At 44.3% G+C, this 24,474-nt stretch overlaps 1 protein-coding gene across 2 annotated transcripts in view; it reads right to left on the bottom strand.

Annotated features, from left to right (window-relative positions):
* tenm4 (teneurin transmembrane protein 4) overlaps positions 1–24,474 on the bottom strand; it is a 272,029-nt gene that overhangs the window by 164,189 nt on the left and 83,366 nt on the right. Inside the window, exon 4 of one of the 2 annotated variants that reach the window (XM_080772373.1) lies at positions 10,511–10,735. The exons of the other annotated variant lie outside the window; for it this stretch is intronic. Coding sequence (XP_080628499.1) covers positions 10,511–10,735 — 225 coding nt within the window. The remainder of the gene's footprint in view (positions 1–10,510; positions 10,736–24,474) is intronic. 2 annotated transcript variants of the gene reach the window in all.

The following is a 24,474-nucleotide window of genomic DNA, read 5'->3' as shown; positions in this document are numbered from 1 at the left end:
GCATGCGTGAGTGTGTGAGTGTACAGTAGGTGATCTGTGTCCTTCACGCATCTCGATGACTGCCAGCGGCCAGACCGACCGACTTCAAACGGCTATTCCAACCTGTACGAGTCGCTGGTACAGTCACAAAGATTGCCCAATAACGCCCGGCTTCCCTCCCACAAACATGGTCAATTGTGTTCGTATGGATGGATATAAAGCCGGAGGCAGGGTGGCACTGCATATTAGAGTCAAGCCCCAAGCTGCTGATTGAAACACACTTGACTAGCAGCTGAGATAATGGAAAACAAGAACAAGTTGTTCTTTGGTTCATCTTTCAAAATAAAAAATATTTCAGTTATCACAGATATCACACCCTTGATTTGTTTTCGCAAAAAGAAAAAACTAGGTGAAGAGTCTGGACAGTCTTGATCTGTGAATTTAATAAAAAAATTGCCTGCAAAAAAAGCCAAAACCGCCAAAACGTTACAGCTGCTGGTGGTATCTGAAACACGGGGGAAAGCAAGCACGCTAATTAAACTGTTAGCTAATTAAATTAGCACATTTTCTTAAAAAATAAAAATAAAATCAAACAATGATTACCTTAGCTACAAGACCGTACAGCTAGCAAAGCATCTGTGCGGTTAGGAGGAGTAATGTAATTACTTTGTTCGGGAGAAGTCACAGTGTATTTAAGCAAACAATGGAAGCTCAGCTAAGCTTCCCGCTGTGCCATGGCCTTGTGCTGTGTGAACGGTGACTGGCTGCACTAGAGAAAGGAAACTAATGAGATGTGTTTTTGTGTGTGTGTGTGTGTGTGTGTGTGTGTGTGTGTTTGTGTGTGTGTGTGTGTGTGTGTGTGTGTGTGTGTGTGCGTGCGTGCGTGTATACAACAAATACAGTTGTCACCTTCAGAAGGCTTCTCACTTTAATCATAAAGTGTGATCGGCATGAACTTTTTAATGAATTCCACTACAGAGGATCAACGGAGGCGCTGCCTTGCTGAAGCCCTTTGCGTGACACCCTATTATTAGACGAGTGCTACAGATGACTAACCTTTTGTGTTATTTTCTCAGCTATTTACTGTACAGGAAGAGAAAATCCAGGTTTACTGACTGAGTCACCATTTTCCTGCAGCATCTCGAGGTGTGTGTGTGTCTATTTTGTGAGCAGATAAAAATCCGCAGCATAGACATAAGACTGTCACACCTGATGAGGTAAAAGTGATATGACATGGCCCGGACACCCGATCAAAGCGCTGAGGTGTGAGCTATTCAATACAGAATTAATCAAAAGCCATCCAGTGGCTGGATAAATCATTAAATCCTTGCTCCCTGCTATGTCCCTGGCGGCTAATCGTGGGGGCCAAATTTCCAGCCAAGCAGCATTTGTCCAAATGGAATCTGTCGTGGAGGCAGTGGAGCTTGCACGCCAGGCCGGCTCACTTCTTTACCGCCAAACCTCCCCCCTGCTGTGCTTCCTTCCACCATTAGAAAACTCTTGAAGGCAGCAGGAGCCATGCGGGAATAGGAGCTGTCTTCCCAGGACTCATTTGAGAGGTAACAGGTACCACAAACAACACATGGAGGAGATAACACGGAGTCATCCAGCCACTCCGCTCCATGGGAATAAGTTGCCAAGAGGAAAGAAAAAGAAACACACGTCTGAGCTGTATGTTCCTTGTTGAGAGAGGAGAGGAAATTGTTGTCATGGAAGCAGGGACTGCTTAAAACTCATTGACTGCCCAATTTATTTCGCCCCTGTTTTCCTGTTGTTGCCACATCTTTTTAGAGGGTCATGTTAAAGACCAAAAACTTGGGGGCCGTGGCTGGAGAAGACTCAACCGTGGCTTACGTGTGCGGTTATGGTTTAGGGATAGACTTGGTATGGGGCTCTATGGTCAGAATATTGTGTAGTCAGAGTTATGGGTTTTTTATGGGACTAATTTACAGTCTGTGAACCTGGTCTATCTATCTTATCTATCTAACTATAAAAGCACCGAGTGTGTGTGTCTGTACGTCTGCACGTAACTCCAGAACCGTTCGCCACACCGACTTCGGACCAACGGTTGTCCAGAAACGCCCTAAAAAGGCCACCTGCCCTATCTGTCTTTGTGTACATCTATAATGCACGTAACTTCAGAACCGTTCACGCCACCAACTTCAAATTCGACACACACGTTCCACCCCCCCAACAGGGAGTGCAGTGCCCAGTATCGAGTCGGTCGGACGGTGGACAGAGCCCCTGTCCTGTGTCCATATATGGAGCTGGCCTGTTCTGACATCACAACACTCCATATGTGGGCATGCCTGACATCATAACACTCCATATTTGGGCATGCCTGACACAGAACTCCATAGGAATAAAGGGACACAGAGAGACAGAAATCTCCATATATTGACATGGGTATTGCATAGCCGGGTGGGCCATGGATCTCCAACTTCCATCGTTACAAGAACTACCTTTACAGTATGGGCATAAAAGGGACATAACACATCCATAACAACAGGGTGGGGCATGCATTTCCAACTTGCATCATTTCCAAGTACGCCAGTGCCCAACAGGCACCACTCTAGTATACTGTATCTACCTAACTACCAGTAAGACGCGCAAACGCGGGAAGCGAATGCAGCTCGTACATATTTGGGTTTTGGACGTATAGCTGCTTTGGGGACTCCTTATATGGTTATGGCTGAGTCATGGTGACACGAATCACTCAGCTCCATATATGGGCACAAAAGCGGGACAGACAGACAGACACACAGACAGACAGACATGATCTGCTAGGTCTCATTGCGAACGCAGTGATTGCGAACGCAGTGAGCACTTACTACCAGTAAGACACGCAAACGCGGGAAGCGAACGCAGCTGAGACCCTGCAGATCATGTCTGTCTGTCTGTCTGTCTGTCTGTCTGTCTGTCCCACTGTTACTGTATATGTGGACCTGGCCCCTTTTGTGCCCATATATGGAGCTGAGTGATTGCTGATGCAACACACTCCATATTTGGATAGCGGGACAGACACACAGACAGACAGACAGACACACAGACAGACAGACATGATCTGCTGTGTCACCATGACTCAGCCATAACCATATAAGGAGTCCCCAAAACAGCTATACGTCCAAAACCCAAATATGTACGAGCTGCGTTCGCTTCCCGCGTTTGCGCGTCTTACTGGTAGTAAGTGCTCACTGCGTTCGCAATAAATGCACCAAGTCTCTGTACGTAGTCTGTAATCCACATAACAGTGCAGTGCAGTGCTCAGTGTCGAGTCGGTCAGACCCACAGTTGTCCAGAACCACCCCAAAAAGGCCTCTACGCTGGCTCTGGACAGGGCCCTGCCCATGGTCCATATGGAGCTGGCCTGTTCTGACATCACACCACTCCATATTTGGGCATGCCTGACCCAGACATATGGGTGGAACGCATACTCTGCATTTCCGGTTGTCCAGAACCAACACAAAAGCCTCATTTGGAATGCTTGACAAAGAACTCCATATATGGGCATAAAAGGGACACATACATAATAACTGGGTGGGGCATTCATTTCCGGTATAGAACCAGCACAAAAGCCTCTGCCCGGCCTCTGGACCTGATCACCCCTATATCTCCATGGATCTGTCCTGTTCTGACATCACAACATGGGCACCGCTCTAATATATCTATAAATGCACCAAGTCTCTGTGTGTACGTATATGTCTGTGTGCACGTAACTCAAGAACCGTTTGCCCCACAGACTTCAAAGTCGACACGTGCGTTCCACGCCCCACAGGGAGTGCAGTGCCCGGTGTCGAGTCGGTCGGACCCACGGTTGTCAAAAGCCTCTGCCCAGGCTCTGGACAGCTAGTGCCCCTGCACAGGCTCTGGACGGGCCCAAATGAGCCAAATTGATCACACCATGGTCACTCCTAGATCTCCATATATGGAGCTGGACTGTTCTGATATCTGCATAGACTCCATATTTGGGCACGCCTGACAAATAAATGGGACACAGACAAAATAACTGGGTGGGGCATGCATTTCCAACTTGCATCGTTCCAAGTAGGCCAGTGCCCAACGGGACTCTGCTTTGTATGTTACTATTCTGTACAATGTTGGGTGTCAGGCTGAGATTTTGTTAGAGGGCACAGATGGTCCTGCAATTTGCATGGTATCAGAATGCAACATTTATTATGAATAGCCTCTATGCATGGACAAGCAGCCACTTGTTAACCCCCAAAAAACAGAGCAACAGCTACAGAAATTGGAATTGACTCTCAATATATGCCAGTGGGGAACAGGGACACGGCATGTCAGTGCCATGTGCTGCTCATTAAATTATGATTTAGCCTCAGATAGGACAGTGTCTGCGGCTAAATTACATTCGGGGGTGACCTCTTTTAACGTCGTTTGCACCCTCCTTGCTGACACGGGAGATGATTAAGCAGTTCAAATGAAGCCTTATTTGAATTCTCGCACACAGCCATCATGTCCCCCCCCCCCCACCAGCCCTCTGGCCGTCTCAGCATTCCTGCTTGGTCAGCTCAGCTGTGAGGAGTGGACACGCTGTCGCAGGCCCTTTTCTTTGGGGAGCCGCGGCTGCATCGAAGGGCCAGCGCCGGGCCAGGCCCCATGCTGCTTTTGCATTAAGAGATGCTAATGCAGGGAGGTCGCAGCGTCTCGGAAATATCCACAGCTCAGCGTGAGCGCCGAACTCCCACTGGCAGCCTCCCCGGGATAACAGAGGGCCCTCTGAGAAGGCTGGGGGGCCCGAGCCAAACACATGCTGCACAAAAGCACTGCAGGCTTCAGTGAGCAGAACTCGTCAGCCGTACACAGAAGCCCCCCGGTTCGGTGCTCTTTAGAGAACCAAACTGAGAGGAGGAAGGAAAAAAGAAAATAATAATAAACACAGGCACACATCTTGGGCAGATGTTAATGTGAATAGCAATATGCAGCTCAGAGCATTTAGACCTTCAACATCCGGCTGAACATTATTTTAAGCCCCCGCACGTGAGCTTGAAGAGCACCTTGGGCAAACGTAATCTGAGGTGATAAAAAGCCACCTGTTTCCCAGTGCAACGGCTACACTGTGAGCCAATTATTTCAGGCATACGTAGATCTCCGTATGATGTTTACTCAGCAGTGAAAAATAAAAGGAAATATTGCCCAGCGTCTCGTCTCAAGTCAGAATTTCAATATTTCTCCAGTGGCCGACCTGTGTGTCAGACCAGGTAGGATTTGATATTCTAGTCGTCTTTACTATGCTGACTTTTGAATTAGCTTTTGTGCTGGTGTAATTCCCCCTGAATAACCTGAGACGCATACTAAACGCCAGATCTGCATAATGGCCTGCGACTTTGGAGCCACAAAGCCTTTTATCAAACAGAAAACCCAGCATCCACACACAAAATAGAAAGCATTAGCTTTCCATTCCCCCCTCACATATACCCCATAGACGCAATTTAGAGAATACAGTGTTGGCCATGTTAGCCTGTGCTTTTATTATCCCTATACTATATACCCTGGTCTATGTTACCACAATGACCCTCATTGTGGTGAGTCACTTTTAGAAGCTTATAGTGCAGAGCGGGGTGGCCCGTCACTGAAAAGTTTGGGTTTGAGTTCTTTATGTACTCAGTTTTATGTACTTGAGAGAGAACATTTAGGTGATGTATACATGTTAATAATAATAATAATATATCATTATTATTATTAAATGGTGCATTTATATAGCGCCTTTTTCCAAGGCGCTTTACATAGATTGTGCATTACATACACACATTCATACACCGATGGCGGCGGAAACCATGCAATGCACCAACCAAAGGACACTTCGACACTAACTCTGGGGGAGCCTATAGGTTCGAACTGGCAACCTTGCGGTTACCATCCGGTCACTCCACCCCTGAGCCAATTTGAAATTGTTCCAGTTCCAATTTTGTCTGCTCATTTGTTTGATCACTTGATCATCTTGGAATACGTGTTCTCTCTCCTAATCAGATTCCTTTTGTTTACTAAACAGCCGAAGAGACAGGGAGACCGAGTTACTGTACACTCTATTGCAATGATTACTCTCAGAATAGTCATTAAAACAACAAATCACTTATAGCACCTTTAAATGTAATTGGAATACATTCATAATGTATGTCTTCAGGTAGATTAAATAGTCACTACTTTTGGTTAAGCCAGCACGAAAGCCACAAACTCCCACATGTATCTATGTACAGTACCAATGAGACCTAATCACACCTAATCACCTCCATAATACCTCACCTGAATTCCACTAACCAGAGTTAAGTGGCCATTTTGGACTTTGATAACAGCTTGAAATTGGAACACACTCAGTCATCAAAGTCAAGGGGGTTGCCGCATTGGATGAACACAGTACTGCTCGCCACCACGGAAGATAACACGCGCACAACACACACACACACACACACACACACACACACACACACACACACACACACACACACACACACACACACACACACACACACACACACACACACACACACACACACACACACACACACAAATGCAAGACATGCAGTTTGGAGTAAATGAAACCAGCAAGCCTTCAATGTTAAGTCATTTGGATGCAATCCCGCAGAAGGCACAAGGAGGCGTGGAGAAAACTGTCTTATTAGATGGTTTAAGACAAGTGAACTAAATATTGGCTCCTTACTGCGGCACCACCAAATACCTTCAGTTATCCCAACAGTGAAAAATGCGAAAGCAGGATAGAAAAAAAGACAAATTAGCTCAATTTACACACAACTACAACAGGGTAAAAAAAAGGCCCTAGCACCGACGACGACTGGAGCCGGGCACTATGACACTCGAAATATGAGCTGTAGAGAAGGTTACAGTCTCAGAGTCAGAGCAGCATGCTACATTCTGCTACATTAAAGAAATGTCACAAAGCCTTAGGTTGTCTTGTGGAAGCAAGCGGGGCAAGGGGTGGGGAGAGGGGAGGCGTTCCAATCTTCAAGCCTCTCCTACCCCTCACTGACAGCCCCAAGCCAGACCCTAAACTCTGTACCTATGCAAATCACAGGCCATTGTTAAAAGACAAATCTGCTGCAGTAAAGATCCCCCCTCCACACACACACCCAGAGTGGTGTGTGACTGCCGGGGCGACCGGCATCTTGCTGTGGTAGGAATTAGGGGGAGATTTGCGGGTGGGCTTAATAACTCATTCAGTCGGCTTTCTGAGGCAGTTCAAGACAGCCACGGCACTTTGGAGTTTGATGTAATTCCAGCCTGTGGGCAGGCTGACTCGTGAAACCCGATCAATTATTGAGGACGTTTTATTTCGCGTCGCGGTCCACCAGTGCCGGCGGGAGACGGAAGGGAGCTGTTTCGGACTAAAACGCTGGTTAGCAAAGTGCGGTCCGGGGTCCCTCAGGGCTCCTTGATGGGGTTCCAAGGGGTCCCCAGCAAAACGAGGAACAGTTTAAACATCCTGACAAATGCACTCTTATGGAGGTCCCTGGCACAGAATCCTTTGGAATGGGGGCCGGTCAAGTATATATATCTAACATATAATTAAGGGAATGTCTGTAGAGACATGTCGCTACTCCTAACTGGCTGCACCAATGGCTCTGAATTTCCACATAGACATTGGCCATTACATTATGGAGGGCGTAATGAGGCCCTTTTTTCAATGTAACAAATGTAATTCTGTTTATTAGCACCGTCATTTTCGCCGTCACTGTGCATGCGACACAAATCCGGGTATGTCGCATTACAGCACAGGTAGAATTCAGTTACCTCCCAGGGGTTGACACTAACGCTTGTCCGACTGCCCGGGGCAGGTAAATAAAGTGTAAATAAAGGGCAGGTGAAGTGTGCTACTGGGTTGCCCGACCGGGCAGGTGCGAATTTTGAGTGAGGATGCAACCGTCTTTATAACATAACACGAGATATATCTGTACAGAACGTGGTCAGAGCGCTCATTGTCTCTCCCTCTCTCTCTGATCCCTCTCCCACACACACATACACACAGAGTGTGAAATGGCTGCGATGCGAGCTCTGGCAAAAACAGCTAGCTCACAAAAGTGACAGTAGATATGTAGGAATCCGAACGACGTATGTTGAAGAGTACGTGGAATATGGAGTTTCCATGGCTGCTGCAGCACAGCCCAGAAGAACATGGTGCCGTCCTACAGTACTTCATTGCTGACCGGTGAGTTCAGTTCAGTCTATCGGTAAACATCGCTTAATGACCACGATTAAACTGCACCATATATTTATTGGTTTATTGTTGTGTTTTCAGAACGTCGTTGCTCGTTGTTTAATGGGTCCCAGTCATTCCGACATTCAACACTCAAATCTCACGCTGGCCCGGGCGGTTAGCTCAACCGTCTGGGAACCTAGGCTGCACCTAGGTGTGCCGATCCCGATGGCTTTTGCCGCATGGGGGAGAGATTCCCCCCATCTCTCTCCCCATTTCCTGTCAGTCTACTATCAATCTATCAATAAAGGCAGAAAAAGCCAAAAGAATATCTTAAAAATAATAATAATAATCTCACGCTGATAGTAAGCGCCATGGGCTGTTTGAAAGGGCTCAAGTAATGGGGGGGGGGGGGGGGGGGGCTACGAATGGAAGAACAACTACGGCAAGAAATGGTCAACACAATGCACGTTGCCTATTATGTGGGTTAGGGTACTGGGATTGAACCCATGAAGACATCTACCTCATGTTCTTATTTAATGTTAAAATAAAATTATATTTACATATGTGTGTCATGAGTTGATTGTTTACTATATTCCTGTGACTTAAACAAAAACATAGTTTTCAACTGGGAAAGGAAACGTTTCAAGTTAAAGTTAAAATGAACAGTAATTAAAAATTTAGGATGCCCTGTATTACTTGTCTAAGTGCCTCTGAGACCAGCCTGGGTACACCTCAAAATGCATACATCAATAATATGATCTATTAAATCGCATTACCCACACTGTACATCATTTGGTGTTCATATATTCAAACGGGTATGGACTAGTATATATAATGTATATAAACACAAAGAAAAACAACCTTGTTGAGCCTGCAATGCATATTCATTACCCGTGGGAGAAACACAACTAGACATGAATCCCAGTGTTTAAATGACATCATGTAGGTATATCATTAAAAAAAGAACATGATATTATGTACACCTCCTAAGGGATCATACGTTTTGACCGTAACAGTAAACATGAGGTTGCACATATGATGATGCAGCGCTGCACCGTGTTGCGCACATGACTGCGTGCGTGTGTGTGTGTGTGTGTGTGTGTGTGTGTGTGTGTGTGTGCATATATATAGCATACATGGATAAATTTCCTTTTTGGGAAATGTATGCATACATTTCCCAAAAAGGAAATTTATCCATGTATTCATGCATAAGACATATCCCCACCGACCATAAAAGTGACCAGAGGGCCAGATATCATCCCCAGTAGCAAATCCAGCCCTGAGTGGCAGCCTCTGAGAAGGGCAAGAGGAATGAAAGCCTGACATTTATTAATGGGAAATCACATCGGGATCGTCCCAAACTAATCTCCCGTCCTGGGCAGCGGTGGTGCTCTCTCGGGGGTTCAACCACTACATTGGCTTCGTGAACAAGCAAGTCGAGTACACTGTCCAACTTTATGGCTGCGTTAACCCATCGTTGCCTTTCTAAATCAGTAGTTCTCAAACTTCTTTGCATTTTTTTTCCTTCTTTTTTTCGACATTTTTCAAACTCTTTCAAGCTTTTTTCAAAAATATTTGAAAATGGCAAATTGTACAAGCTCGCTGCATGGCACAAATAGTCAACGCACAAATCTAAAATAACACAGATGCTTTTCTGGTTTTAATGGGTTCAGAAAACAATCACACCAAGTCACATTCTCTACGAGATAAGCAACCACAGTCTCGATAAAACTTAATGAAAGTCACTGGCAGTGACTCATCAGTGACTCACCAGTGTGACACGCGGTGCTGCTTAAAGAATTGAGTTGCACCTGGTGTACCGTAAACATTTCTATCACATCTTTCCCTGTCAGTGCCGAGGAGGACGATGTAATTATGCCAAGTGTCCTGGCTGCTGGAAATTTCATAAAGTGATTCATGTAGGCTACACCCACCTGCATGCATTAAAATACAACAGAGATGTCTGACAAGGATCGTCCCCAACCATGTGTGCACACACACACACATGCACGCCCGCACGCACGCACACACACACACACACACACAGACATGCACAGCGCACGTCACACACACACACACACACACACACACACACACACACACACACACACACACACACACACAGAGTATCTTTGAATTAAAGCCGGTAGGGCTTTGCAGGCCTCTCTTCAGCGCCCCTTTGCATTTCCTGGGGCTATAGAGTGGTTCAAATTTGCATCACTCTCTGGTGGTGTTCGGTAAAGTTTAAAAAGAAGGCCACACTCCCATAGCCATGGTGCGTGACCTACTACAACACAACACGCCCAGCAGGGGGCTGCTGCTGCTAACCTCTAGAAAAAGCCTTTTTTTTAAAAGCCAACTCACCATCGGTTCTTGCAGGGGCAGGAGCGTACAGGTTCCCTGAGCCACTTTTAACTAAGAATGAATCGGGGCCAAACTCATCCTCAGAGTCAGAGTCCGGGGTTGGCTGAGCTGCACAGTTACCTAGCAACCCTCCCTGGCTCTCATTGGCTGCCACAAGGCAAGGGGGAGGGTATGGGAGTTGCTCCACAGGGGAGGAGGAGGCAGATGAACAATGCAGCGGAGGACCTGTGGACCACAGACACAGGGGGGGGGGGGGGAGAGGGGAAGGGGAGGGGTTGGTGATGAAATAAGGAACAATCACAGGTGACATCGCATGACATCACTGAAGAAAATCTAAACCCGAGGTCAGGTGTGTTAGAGCACTGTTTCCTAAACAACATTTAAAAAATCCCTTTTTTTTTGTTTAAATAAAAAAGGAACATCATTTTATTTAATCTATGTTTTTCCCGTCATATAATTCTCAAATTTGTCATACAACAGTGTCACACAAAAGTAGCAAAAACAGCCAATCTACAAGCTGAAATCGCAGCACGTTTTGAGCTTGTAGATCTGCCTTTTTTTATCCACCCAACAGCAACTATATAAGTATATGCTGTATATCTTAATTAAAAATATATTTGGGTGTAGGAATCCTAAGTAGTTTCTGAGCCTCTGGGTTTTATTTCCAGTGTTGCAGCAGAAAACATGACACGTGAGACTGAACTTAAACAAATGTGGCACTTCAAAAATAGAAAAGAAGAAAAAAAAAAGAAAAACTGTTTCTACATTAGTTAATCTGCCTCCCTTCCCACCACCTCCAAGCTCAGAGGAAATTATGTAAATAACCACTGCAATGACTTTGAGACAGAGATGAAAACATGGCTAATGAGTTATGGATCATAGATTTTCTATACGCAGTATTCTTTGAGGTTAATTATTTCCTTCCAGTATAAAAGAAAATAGACCCGGAATGTGAGGTATTAGCACACACTGACAAAGCAAGTTATATTTTATAGAAACCCCCCTACACATATCTTATAAATACTATAAACTTCTACTTACAATTATATGAAAATGACTGTAATTAGTTGGCTACACATGCATGCATACCATATCTGGGGCATCCCACTCCTCCAGTATACACACCAGTGCACCCTATTATTACTTCAACACTCTAATTTGAGTAGCCTTTGCGACAGACATGAATTATATATGCCCAGAGATGGTGGAGTGGTTATGATGCTGGCTAGTAGAACATCATGAATCCTGCCAGCATCTCTTTCTACTTATCCAGCTCAGCTTTCCTCAACAGTACAATACTATTAGGGGAAATGGGGGACTGGACTGTCCATTAAGAAATCATATAATTTAGCTCGATTTATAGTGTTGGCAGCACTCAGGAGCTGTAGAGTGCGTAGCAATCTTCCAATATACCGACACGTCCCTACAACAGTTTCAACATTCAGGGCTTATTGGCTCTAGGCCGGTCAAAATATAGAGAGCAATTATTTTTGCATCATTCTCAGAGTCGTCAACATTCTAACCTTTTGTGTATTTTCGTAAATAACGCCCTACTTGATCACACTACAGCACCACACAAGAGCACCCAAAGTAGCACATCCACAAGCTCGAAATGCAAAGTTTTTTGCGCTTGTAGATCTGCTGGACCACCAAAACTTTCCACCAGACAGAGACGGTAAATTTAATCTGTTGAATACATACATTTTCAAAAATAGCAGAAACGGACAATCTACAACTCAACTTCAATTTATAATAGTGGGCTATTTACACTATTTTTAAAACAAAATTAAATCATAAAATATTGCCCATTTTGGCCATATTTTCATTTGATTCATTGTTTACAAAGCCTAAAAGAAAAACACTGTCATTTTGTTCATACATTCCAATGTTCAATGCCAAAAAGATAATCAAATCGTTAATCACTATTATTCGTATGACACTACAATATCAAGTCAAAATTGATGATTGTGACAGCTCTAATTGGCTCCAGCCCATACCACTGTCCTGCTTGCACGGCTCATATGGATGCTGATATTAATGCTGATATTACTTTTAAAACTTAAAGCAGCACTACTGAACTGCTCAATGGGTTTTATACCATTGAGCTAATCTCTCAACAAGACATCTTCAGTGCTCCGCAGCTGAATCTGTCGGCAACTCCCGTTACGTGTAGAGCTTGTTGTTAGTAGGAATCAAAACAAAGTCACACCACCAGAAGAAGAGGGCTGAAGGAGAGTGAACAGGCCGACATCCGGTCTCTACACACAGAAGCGGGTGTTTTTTTCAGCAGGATTTTTCCCCTTTTGCTGATAGGTTCCTACATTACCATTGAGCTAATAGAGCTTGCCTGCTTGCCAAGGAGATAAATTGGGTCAAAATTTGTGGCAGAGTATCTAGGTGAGACATGACCTTTGACACGGTATAAATATCTTAATAGAAGAGCAGGGACAGAAAAGTTATATTGTATTAACCAACTCTATTATACAGATTGGACAAAATTACATTTTATTCATAAAACAAAAGTTACATAGTGCTGCTTTAAACAGCATCCCTACAGTGAACAGGGCGCACAACATATTCCAGCTGACCGGGTCACCATCAAGCCAGACGGATAACTTTCCACCGTCCCTGTAATTGTCCCCGCGGAGTATTAAACTGCGAGTCACTGACTCGCGTCGAATTAGGAAACAATTAGTGCTATTAACATATGAGCCACGGCCAAACATAAGCAAACCGATGCCCAATGCCCCGTAGTGTCACAGCTTGTGCTTTACATTATCCTCCATACACCACACAGTCCATTTCTCTCAGATACTCCTGGCGCCGCGTGAGGTAATGGCAGCCAGGCAGCAGAGTGCATGGTGGCCACACTGTGGGTTAATAGCTGTGCCAGTGTTGTCGTTGTTTGTGGATATATTGGACTGGACCGATCACGGAGAGGGCCCACGACTGCGGGCAGCGCCACCCGACCTCTGTTTAAACGATCTCATGGGACCGCGTTTAGTGTGAATCAAAACAGCAGCGGGACGCTCCACAGGAGCTCACACCGTGGCAACATCTGCCCGTCTGTCTGAGTTGAAAGCAGAGAATGAATGAATGAAGCGGATGGGGTCGTCGGTCTCACGCGGTCAGACAGACACACATCGATCTAACGTCAGCGGTTCCAGAGACGGAGGCTCTGACAAACAGGTCAGTGTGTCTGGGGTTTTGCCAGAGAAAGACTCAGGTATACGTCTCTGCTTGTAGGGCTGTGATGGAAGTCTGTGGTTGGTCTAAGGAGGTACTGTATGTGATTGATTCATTAACTACTAGGGGTCTCTGTTCTTGGCACCCTCCTTTTTTGTAGGAAGAAGTTTGTAGATTGGCTCCTTTTGCCAAACAATGTGTGCCTCTTTTTGAGATTATTATTTTTTTCTCCTTTTATCAATCTATCACACTTTTTTGTCTCTTTTCCTTCACTATTGTGCCCCATACGTATATAAATAATAATGTGTTACTGCAAGACTACAGCTTGTACAGACATAATGATCTGTGTGACTCCTTCTGACATTGAACATTTGATAGTTCTCTGAAATAAAAACAAATAAATAACAGATCCGTCCACATGGCACAACAAAATTAAAGTCCTAAAACAAAGCGGTCACAAAGTCGTCACATAAACGGGGTCAAGGTAGAGCATGCTCCGGGGTGACATAAGCAACGTCGACAAAATGTTCCGCTGTCTCACTGCGTTTAATTCATGCTGGCTCACACGATTCCTGCATGACCCACATGCACTGGTAGAGCCAGGTGGAAACAGAGGACTTCTGCTCCACGGGGTAGGCTATAGGCAGAGAACCGCAGCCTGGAGACGCATGGGTTGAAGCAAGAATCTCAAGAAAAGCAAATCTCATGACTGAAAACTCATTCCACATAATCAATAACATGTAGATGATAGTGATACTTATGTCTATCAAATATGGTTTCATTAAAAGGCAATCAAAGACTAGAGAGTATGAAGCAGAACGTTGGAAGTGATTGTGAATGTGATTCCCATTACAATTTACTGTAATCCACAAAAGTGCGACTGTTAATTCCTTGTGTCAATAAATTGTGCTTTTATCAGCAGTTACCAGTTAAGCTTATCAAAGACCTGAATCGCCAGAACATATTTTTGAGGGACGCTATCCCCTCCTATGCCCATTTGTGATGATTTGATTGGCTGAGCACGGAATGATTATGTATGATGATAAGAGCGCACTCACTTCAAACAAGTGTGATTTTTTTGAATGGCCATGGGTAGTGATTCAGGGCTGGAGCCAGGCTAGAATGTTTTAGTTCCCGACAGCACATCCCCTGGGGGCGTTGCCCGACGGCTGCTGGGATTGGCTATGGCTCAGCACTGACCATCACCACCTACATACTGTATGTAGATCCAGGGCTTTCATTCCCTAATTAAATGACAGGGTGGATACGTTGGTGACTGTATGCAAGGTAGTGAGAGCTGCTGTCACCATGGTAACACGTTACTACACCTAATCCTGCAGGATGAGACACACGTGCACGCAGGCACGCACGCACAAACACACACGTTTGGATTACTAGACTTGTGAGGACATTGTGCATGCACAACTAAGTATAAAATGGGCATAGCTCCAACACGTCCCCAACCCATCTAACCTCTAAATGTCAGGTTGCCTAATCCCGAGGACCAGCTGAGCAAAGGCCCTCGCGATCGGGATTCAAATTACCAGCAACATGCAGGTGCCTGTAACACTACGCCAGCGATTGTAGCATAGGTGCCTGGACCACTAAGCCAGCGTCCCAGGCCTAAATGCTTAATCCTTACCGTATCCTAAATCTTATCCTGAATGTAAGCCTGACCATAGAACCACCATGTCTTTTTTGAGGACCAGGAGTTATTTATTGTCCTCACAATATCTATGTCTCATATTTTACTAGTGGGGACATTTGGCACCTCTCATGCATAGTTATACAAACACACGCACACGCACAACTTTAGTGTGGTTGATATACTGCCGGTTCTCTTTGCTTAATGCCGTCTAGAAAAAGTAATCAAATTGACATTTGGCACCTCACATGTATAGTAACTTGCACGCACACACAAACAGAGAGAGAGAGAGAGAGAGAGAGAGGGGAGGGGGGGGGAGGGAGGGAGAGAGAGTTTGTGGCTTATACATTATGGCCGATATAGGTTCTAGTTGTTTGATGCCGCCTTGAAAATTGTCATGCTGTGGTAGGGGGTCTCATGCGGATGGACGGACCCCCGCAGGCAGGGATACGTGCATGTGTTTCAAACAACAGCTTTTAGCAGCAGGTCTCATGTTGCTTCATAACCCGGTGAATAATGGCCAAATCAATGAGGCTTTTAACTAGATGTGGGCACACCTTGTTCTCCACAGACCCCTGGCTGCCGTTGTGCATTATGTCACTGTAATCAATGTGCCGTCCCACGCGTGTGTGTGTGTGTGTGTGCACGTGTGCAGCTGCTGTGCAGAGCCTATATTGTACTGTATATGTGCAGCATAACGTAACCTCCCATCTCCATATTCTACCTTTTTGGTATTTGGTACTTGATCAAACTACAGCGTCACACAAAAGCATCAAAAGTAGCAGATCCACAAGCTTGAAACAAGGCGCAAAGTGCCACGTTCGAGCTTGTTCTGCTACTTTTGCCGTTTTTAAATTTGAATCCTTGTTTTGAACATATGAGGTTTCCACCTGACAGAGACAATATTTATATGGAAGCATGTGATGAATATGGATCAGATAAGGTACACGGGCTGACCCACGGGACATGCAAACTGTGGTGACTTCATAGAAAGAGTAAACTGCTTAAGAGTTATTTACAGCCAGGCCTGTGAAAACAATATCTATACTATATTATGAAGTATGCAGAACCTTATTTAACAAAAGGTAGAATGTATTAACCTGATTAACTGATTAAGCACAATACATTCTAGACTCATTTAGAGCAGAGAGGAGGGACTTGAAGTTAATATATTGCAATGTTTGGGACCACTTGCTTGTGTTCACAATGATATTGGCTACAATGTGACTCCTGACTGAGGGCACGGGGCCTTTAGCCCGTGCCTGCTGCCTTGTACTGACTGAGTGAATCCTGTTCAATAAACCTGATCGGATTTGTAAGACTGCAACCTGCCTGCCTCCGTTTCTTCTCACTCATTCAACCATCGCTGCTACAAGACAAGGGTCATTTGACACAAAATATACATCACGTGATTTATACTTGCTGTGCATCATGTCTCTCAACAGCAGATCCACAAACTCGCAATGTGTCGCGCTGCGAGACGCTGGGAGCTTCTAGATCTGCTGTGTGAGACACTGAGTATAAATCAGGCTTTTATTCATGTTCCTCACACGGTAAATCCGCCTGTGCGTGTCAAGTGTGGTGTAGGCCCCACAGTGTTTTTTATTATGCATGTAAATGTATAGTTATTATGTGCATCATGTATGTGTGAGAGGGAGTCAGTGCACGTGGGAGTATAAGCAACTTGGCGTAGCAAACTGTACATTAAAACAACTACTGCCTTTGTTACTGAATGAGTTACTAATGTGCCGTTGGAATTAGGAGCGGATCCCCTAGTGAGGAGCTTCACCATGAGGTTGTAGCATGAACGGGTGAACACACTGGTGGACAGGAACTTTATACCTTTGCGTCACCCGAGTGCCTAAATACTGGTTGTCACGGGTTGTGATTGGTTGGGCCAACTTGGGAACAACCCACTGCCTGCCGGGGTCGACCCATCATTTAGAAGGGCCACTGTTCCGGTGTTTCGTCGGGCCGGTGTTTTCCCACAGCCGTGGGAAATAATAAAAATGTGTGTACACATGTAGGCTAACCTATATCCTACATATCCTACGTGAATGGGATATTTGTTATGGCGCAAGGACAGTGATCCCAAACTCCATGGGTGCGGCCCCGGGCACCAGGGGTCATCCGAACAGCGAGCCGTCAGGACAATGGGCCATCGGAACAGCGGCCCTTCTGAACACCGTCCTGTCGGCACATTGACGCGGACCCCTGCCTGCCCCAGATTGCTATCGTGAGTTATTGTTGTTCTGTAACGAAGGGCTGAACAAACGTTATTCCTCTAATTATTGATTTGGCTATGCTGAAGTCACCCCTGCATTCCCCTGTCAAACATCTGGCACATGGTAGTCACATAGAAAAGCGTCAGTGAGCCAACACTTACTTTGCAAACACATAATCATGGCCTTCTTTCTCTTCATCTCGTCCTTGCTATTCTTTCCTTTCAAATTTGCATCTAATCACCATAAATGCTGAAGCCTGGAGCCTCCTTCTCTTATCTCTCTCTATCTCCACCTTTCTCTCACACTTTTCAAATAGGCAACGCAAACACAGCCAACACAAATGGTTTCCTGCTTTTAATGGGTTAAAAAATGTTTCAAATAGCAAAAATAGCGTTGTGAGCTTTTAGATTGGCTTTTTTTGCACATTGTACGATGAAGGGCATTAATTTACAGACAAAGTTGACAAATGGAGATACAAGGTTACTTCTGCCCGACAGCAGTGACGATAATATAACCAGTAAGACGCGCAAACGCGGGAAGCGAACGCAGTTAAGTTATTTTTAAGTAAAGTTTTTAACTTAGCCATAACCATATAAGGAGTCCCGAAAGCAGCTATACGTCCACATATGAAGTGTGTTGCATCAATCACAAACAAATCACTCAGCTCCATATATGGGCACAAAGGACACACACACACACACACACACACACACACACTCATAGTAAGTGCTCATTGCGTTCGCAATCACTGCGTTCGCAATGAACAAGTATGTGCAGCCGAGCGGTGGGGGGAGGTCCAAAACAAATGCGAAAATCTGGCTTTTGAGCAACTTTACCTTGGCAGGCAGGCAGACAGGCAGAGCTCATATTATCATGCAGCAGCAGCACGCATACGAGTGACTCATGAAAGTCTCGGTGGGAGATCAACATCAGCGCCACACTGCTGTTATTGTTGTGAGAATGGCATGCCTAAAAATCACACCTGTGTGAACTAAGCGGTGCAGTGTCTGTGTGTGACCCCAATTAGTTGACTGCTTAGTGTGTATGAACAGTGTGACCCGACGACCGCAATCATCTGCAGGGGCCAATAGGTCGTAGTCTAAACAGACACAGGGACAGACAGACAGACACAGGGACACACATACTGTCATGGTTTGGGTTTGTGGCACCACTCTGGTGGCTATTTTGGACATATAGTTTTTGCCTTGATTTTGTGTTTTGTTTTCCTCTGCACCTCCTTAGGCTCCAGTCACACTGTCGAAACAGGTGTTTTGTCGCTGTTCTGGAGGAAGAGGGGGCAGAACAGCTCGCAATTCATTTTCAAAGGGAGTCACGTGGTTTTGACGAAACAGCCTTGCTTGATGGCTCGGTTCTGCCCCCCTCCCCCTATCGTGTTTATAATGTGTGAGTGGAGCCCTATTACCTACAGTACCACACCCTTAACCACCACACCTGAGTTCTGTTTCAGTGATTGCCCCGTTTGTCTTTCAGTTTGTGCTTAGTTCTTGAGAGTTCTTTACATGTCCAACAGATTTTAAGGTTCACTCTAGTAGTCGACATTTTGTTTTGTATGTGACATGTGTTTCTAGAGTTAAGCCTGATTTTTTGTAAATTTTTTTTTGCCTTTTGTGACTTTCTGGCCTTTTGGATTTTTGCTTCAATAAATGAATGAATTTCTTCTGCATTTGCCTCCACGCTTTGCATTTTTGAGGGTTCCCGACCCTGACACATACCTATTTAAAGGAGTGGTGTGCACCGCTCAAAAAAGATACGATGAACACACAATGTGCATAATATTCTGAAGAACTGAAGAATACACTCACATCACACTCTCTTTGAAAATTGAAAATCGCTTGGTTTTACAAGTCTGTATGAATCATAGTGATGCTGGCCTATCAGACAGTTTTGTATTAATGTTAAGCTTGAAATTCAGCCCCATTTGAAGCTATGGAGTGTACTATTCTTGCTAGTAGTTGTCCTGGCAGCTGCCTCGAGCGAACAACAAAGATCTTCACTGGCTGTGATCAAGATGTCCTGAAAATGTCTTGCAAAACAAAGGCATTGGAAGCTGCTAAACCCATGAAAGGAGACTCGATGGCCATTTTTTATTTCCTTGCAGAAGAGTCTTGGTGGAAGTATAATCTGAGTGCCGCCGTGACTGATTAGAGGTGGCTTCAGCACTCTTATCGCTGCTCTTGGATTTAAACATCAAAGGCTTGGCTAAAAGAGACATGCCAGCCCCGCCTTTGTGACGACGACAGTCCAAGAAGTCCAAGTGATTTGTGCGAGAGCAAGAAGTAAGGAGAAGTGTTGAGCCTGTACCCGTGTTAAAGGGACACTTCACTCTTTTTGCAAAAAATATATGTTAATGACGTTTAGAAGATTTAGAACACTTTCCTGGGGTCTTTATGGGTGTAATACTGTGGTTTTAGATATTTTACATTTTAGCAGTGTCCATGACATCATGGACACTGGGCTTACTTACTTCCTGGACTACATGTTGTCTCAGTAAGACAGCCCTCCCCCTATCCACAAGGAGGAGCAGTGCACCAAAGCATTATGGGAATTGTAATCCAGGAAGGAAGTGAGCCCAGTGTTGATATCATGGACACTGCTAAACTCTAAAATATATATAAAACCACATACACATAAAGACCTCAGAGGGTGAAGGGTGAAGTGAGCCTTTAATGCTGGAAAAATAACAGAAAATACATTGAAACGGATGTAGAACCAACAACCGACTTTTTTGCTCATGTACATACAATAGGTTAATCAAATAATCGAGAAGCACGTGTGCGTGCGTGCCTGTGTGCGTATATATATATATATATATATATATATATAGTGCAGTTACTGCAGTATGTAGAGACCAGTGATGTGACTTGGCTCACTTTTTCCAGACTCACTCACAGTGATCCTCGAATCGAAAGCCATTATAATATACAAATAAACATGTCAGTCGATTAAATAGAGATGTTGTTCCTGGCTGGAAGGAAAGGGGGCAAACCTTGTGTATCATATCCCGCACAACGTAAGTCCTCCCTGAAAGACAGCTTAAGCCAAAACAACACGTCTTAAAGGTTAAGTCAAAGTGTCAGACACAGAAAGGTAATCTCCTACCTCACTGTCACAGACCCAACAGCATCTACAGTACATCTCTCTCTCTCTCTCTGCCTGCATTCCACCGTAGCCAGCAGAATTTTGCTCTGCCGCGCATTTGTCAAACAGTAAGTCATAAACAGCTTCCCAGGCACGTGCCAGCAGTTCAATCACTCTCAAGTCTGACAGCTTCTACAAGAGCAGTCTCCCCCCCCCCCCCCCCCCATCTTCTTTTTTAAATAGAAATAATGTGTAGTATAAGCGTGCTGTCATCATCGTCCAATGACTGTCACATGCTATGCATGGCAAAAAAAAAGTAATAAAAGAGAGAGAGAATAGTTCTTGGCTGGAATTGCATTAAAACAAGGGAACCCCTTTTGGTGTTAGCATTATGTTATGCTTTAGCTATTGAAAAATAGCAGATATACAAGCTCATAGCGCACCACCGAGTGGCGCGCTATGAGCTTGTAGGTCTGCTATTTTTGAAAAATCGAAGAACGACTGACATAGAAACATAGCTTTTTCAGAAAACTGGCCATTCAGGACGGGAAGTTCGGGAACCCATTTTAGCTATTGAAAAATAGCAGATCTACAAGCTCATAGTGCTGCACTATGAGCTTGTAGATTATACATTTGGCTGCGGACCCCCATCTGAAAATATATTATGCCAGGGACACTCAGAAGAGAAGCTATATGTAATAAATAGCAGTTGTACAAGCTGTGAGCTTGTATATATGCTAGTATATATGTATAAAATGGATAAAGTTGATGTATAAGCATCACAATATGGACCCAATCTGGAAGGTGCGTTACAAGTGGGAGCAGCTACATATTCCATTAAAACACTAAACCTAGCCTTGTTTTGTGTAGGTATTCCAAAGTTCAAGGTTTCATTATTTATTGTTGTATTCCTTATTCTTGGTCATTATCTTTGCCATCATTCGGGTATACTGCATCTATGGATAGGGTGTTCTTTTTGTTCATATTTATCCTTCATGTCCATTTATTTGTGACTCATTGACCAATGTCTTGTAGCTTGGCACTAGCACCTTGTACGGGATCTCTACCTTTATTTCTACATCTATATCTGTTCCCAGGAGAACAATGATCATTATGTGAATTTGTTAAAACAAATGGTATAACAGCAAATGCCTCCCTGATTTGACAAACGATGACTGACATCACGTCATAGACGCCTCTAAGTACGGTGGTAGTATGGTTTCCTCCACCATCGGTGTATGATATTATGTGTGTGTGTGTGTGTGTGTGTGTGTGTGTGTGTGTAATGCAAAATGTGTGTGTGAAAGGGTGAATGTAATGCACAATCTATGTAAAGCACTTCTGATAAAAGCGATGGATAAATGCACCTTTTACCATTTATACCAGCATGCAGTCACATGTGTGCAGCCCAGCACCGTGATAGGGGTCTGAGTATGCTAGACAGAGGCCTGGCAGAGTAGAGAGGAGTGTCCTTGAAGTGCTTCTCGTAGTAGACGCATCAGGGTAAGAAAGCTGAACTACCCGCATTCACACAGTTGGAGTCACCCTTTTTACTGCCTTTGCTGCCTGAATGAGCACTTCGTCTTCTGTGCACTGCATTTGATCAGGATCAAAAGTCTGCAGAGACTGACACACACTTTCAAAGAGGCATTTGTACTACAATGGTGTTGCATAGGGCCCCCGACGGCCCTATGCAAGTCTGCAGACGGCCCCTGACGGCCCTATGCAAGTCTGCAGACTTCAGCACACAGGTGAAGAGTCCACACAGAGACGTCGTACACAGTGGTATAGACAAAGGCTGCCCTGGCCTGGACGCAATCATAGGTCGCATTAAGTGCAGCTTGACACCGTGTGAGGATATTTTTTACTACTGGAGTGTTTCCAATTTTCCATACTTTTACTCCTTTCAGTATATCTCAGCGGTTATTGTACTTTTTACTCCACTACAATAATTTCACTAATGTTAGTTAGAAGATTTTGATTATTGTTACAAAACATGCATTAATATTACTTCAGACCTATACATTTGGCTAATTTTAAAATAGCAGATATAAGTAGAGAAAAAGAATCCTGCACACTGTCTTCATTTTAAAATAGCAGATATAAGTAGAGAAAAAGAATCCCGCACACTGTCTTCATTTTAAAATAGCAGATATAAGTAGAGAAAAAGAATCCCGCACACTGTCTTCATTTTAAAATAGCAGATATAAGTAGAGAAAAAGAATCCCGCACACCGTCTTCATTTGAGTTTAGATTTTATTGAGCATCGTTTCGGTCGTCAGACCTTCATGCCTGATGAAGGTCTGACGACTGAAACGATGCTCAATAAAATCTAGCATTGTTATACATTTGGAAACATGTTAAATGGAACATTACTTTCAGTACTACTTTAATATAGTAATGTGAAGACTTTTAGAAGCCTCCTGTCTCGGTATTCTAACTTTTTTCTTATTTAAAATAAATAAATGAATGCCCTACTTATAAATATTTGGGCCTAGTTGATCATACTACAGTGTCACACACAAGCATGCTATTACTATTGCTAGTATAGAGGGTATGCCCATGCATAAAGTGAATGGCAGATGGAGTGGCAAATCAAGTGGCAAAGTGAATTTAATGTTGATTAAAGTAATTTAATGCAATCATATATGACTTTTCTGTTTGGATGTATGAGCTGTCAAGGTCAGAAAGTAGTTTTTTGCCACTCAGTAGGCCTTTCAGCAGAACTTCCTGGTATGATGATGATGTCACGCGCATACCCTCTATTTGAATCCTGAAAAGTAACAGCTTTGGACAAAATGGGCTTTCGACCCGACAGAGACTAGAGATTCCACAAAATGTCTGTATCTGTCTGCAGTTTTTGCCCAAATTACAGAAATGTCTGTATGTCTGTCTGTCTGTGTCCCTTTCCTGCCCAAATACAGAGATCACCCAAACCCTCCCCACCAAGGTAGTGTGTTATACACGGACACACCTTGATGCCCCGAGCATTACCACAGGCACAAGTATCATAGTATCTGGACTGTTTTATAGTGATTCATCACGGGCCTGTATATGATCCACTCTTACTCTACTTCTGTTCTTCTAATACAGCTCTCCCTCTCAGCTGCCCCACCATCTGTCTCCTTATGAGGAGTCTACCATTAAATAAGACTAGGCAAGCCTAGTTAAGCCAGACCCGGATACTTTGCCTGTGGGGGTTATGTGTTGGGTGAATTATGATTAATGTATACAAGTATGTGTGTGTGCACCATATGCCTAACACAGTGGTGGAGGCTAGCGTTTCTACATGCACTTAGTGTACACACTAATGATGCTGGAGAACTTTTAACTTTAAACGATCGCAACAGGAAGTAGCAATGCGACACTCCAACAATGTTGCATGTCATAGGGTAGCAACCAACCACATATCCACAATGGCTCCTTTTCCTCTAAGTAGACTTTGAGGACCCCCTCTAAAACAATGGCTCCTTTTCCTCTAAGTAGACTTTGAGGACCCCCTCTAAAACAATGGCTCCTTTTCCTCTAAGTAGACTTTGAGGACCCCCTCTAAAACAATGGCTCCTTTTCCTCTAAGTAGACTTTGAGGACCCCCTCTAAAACAATGGCTCCTTTTCCTCTAAGTAGACTTTGAGGACCCCCTCTAAAACAATGGCTCCTTTTCCTCTAAGTAGACTTTGAGGACCCCCTCTAAAACAATGGCTCCTTTTCCTCTAGACTTTGAGGACCCCCTCTAAAACAATGGCTCCTTTTCCTCTAAGTAGACTTTGAGGACCCCCTCTAAAACAATGGCTCCTTTTCCTCTAGAC

This window comes from Protomyctophum bolini (genome assembly GCF_963924005.1).
Source record: "Protomyctophum bolini genome assembly, chromosome: 9".
In the NCBI taxonomy this organism is placed as follows: domain Eukaryota; kingdom Metazoa; phylum Chordata; class Actinopteri; order Myctophiformes; family Myctophidae; genus Protomyctophum; species Protomyctophum bolini.
This window is presented reverse-complemented; position numbering and strand designations above follow the sequence as displayed.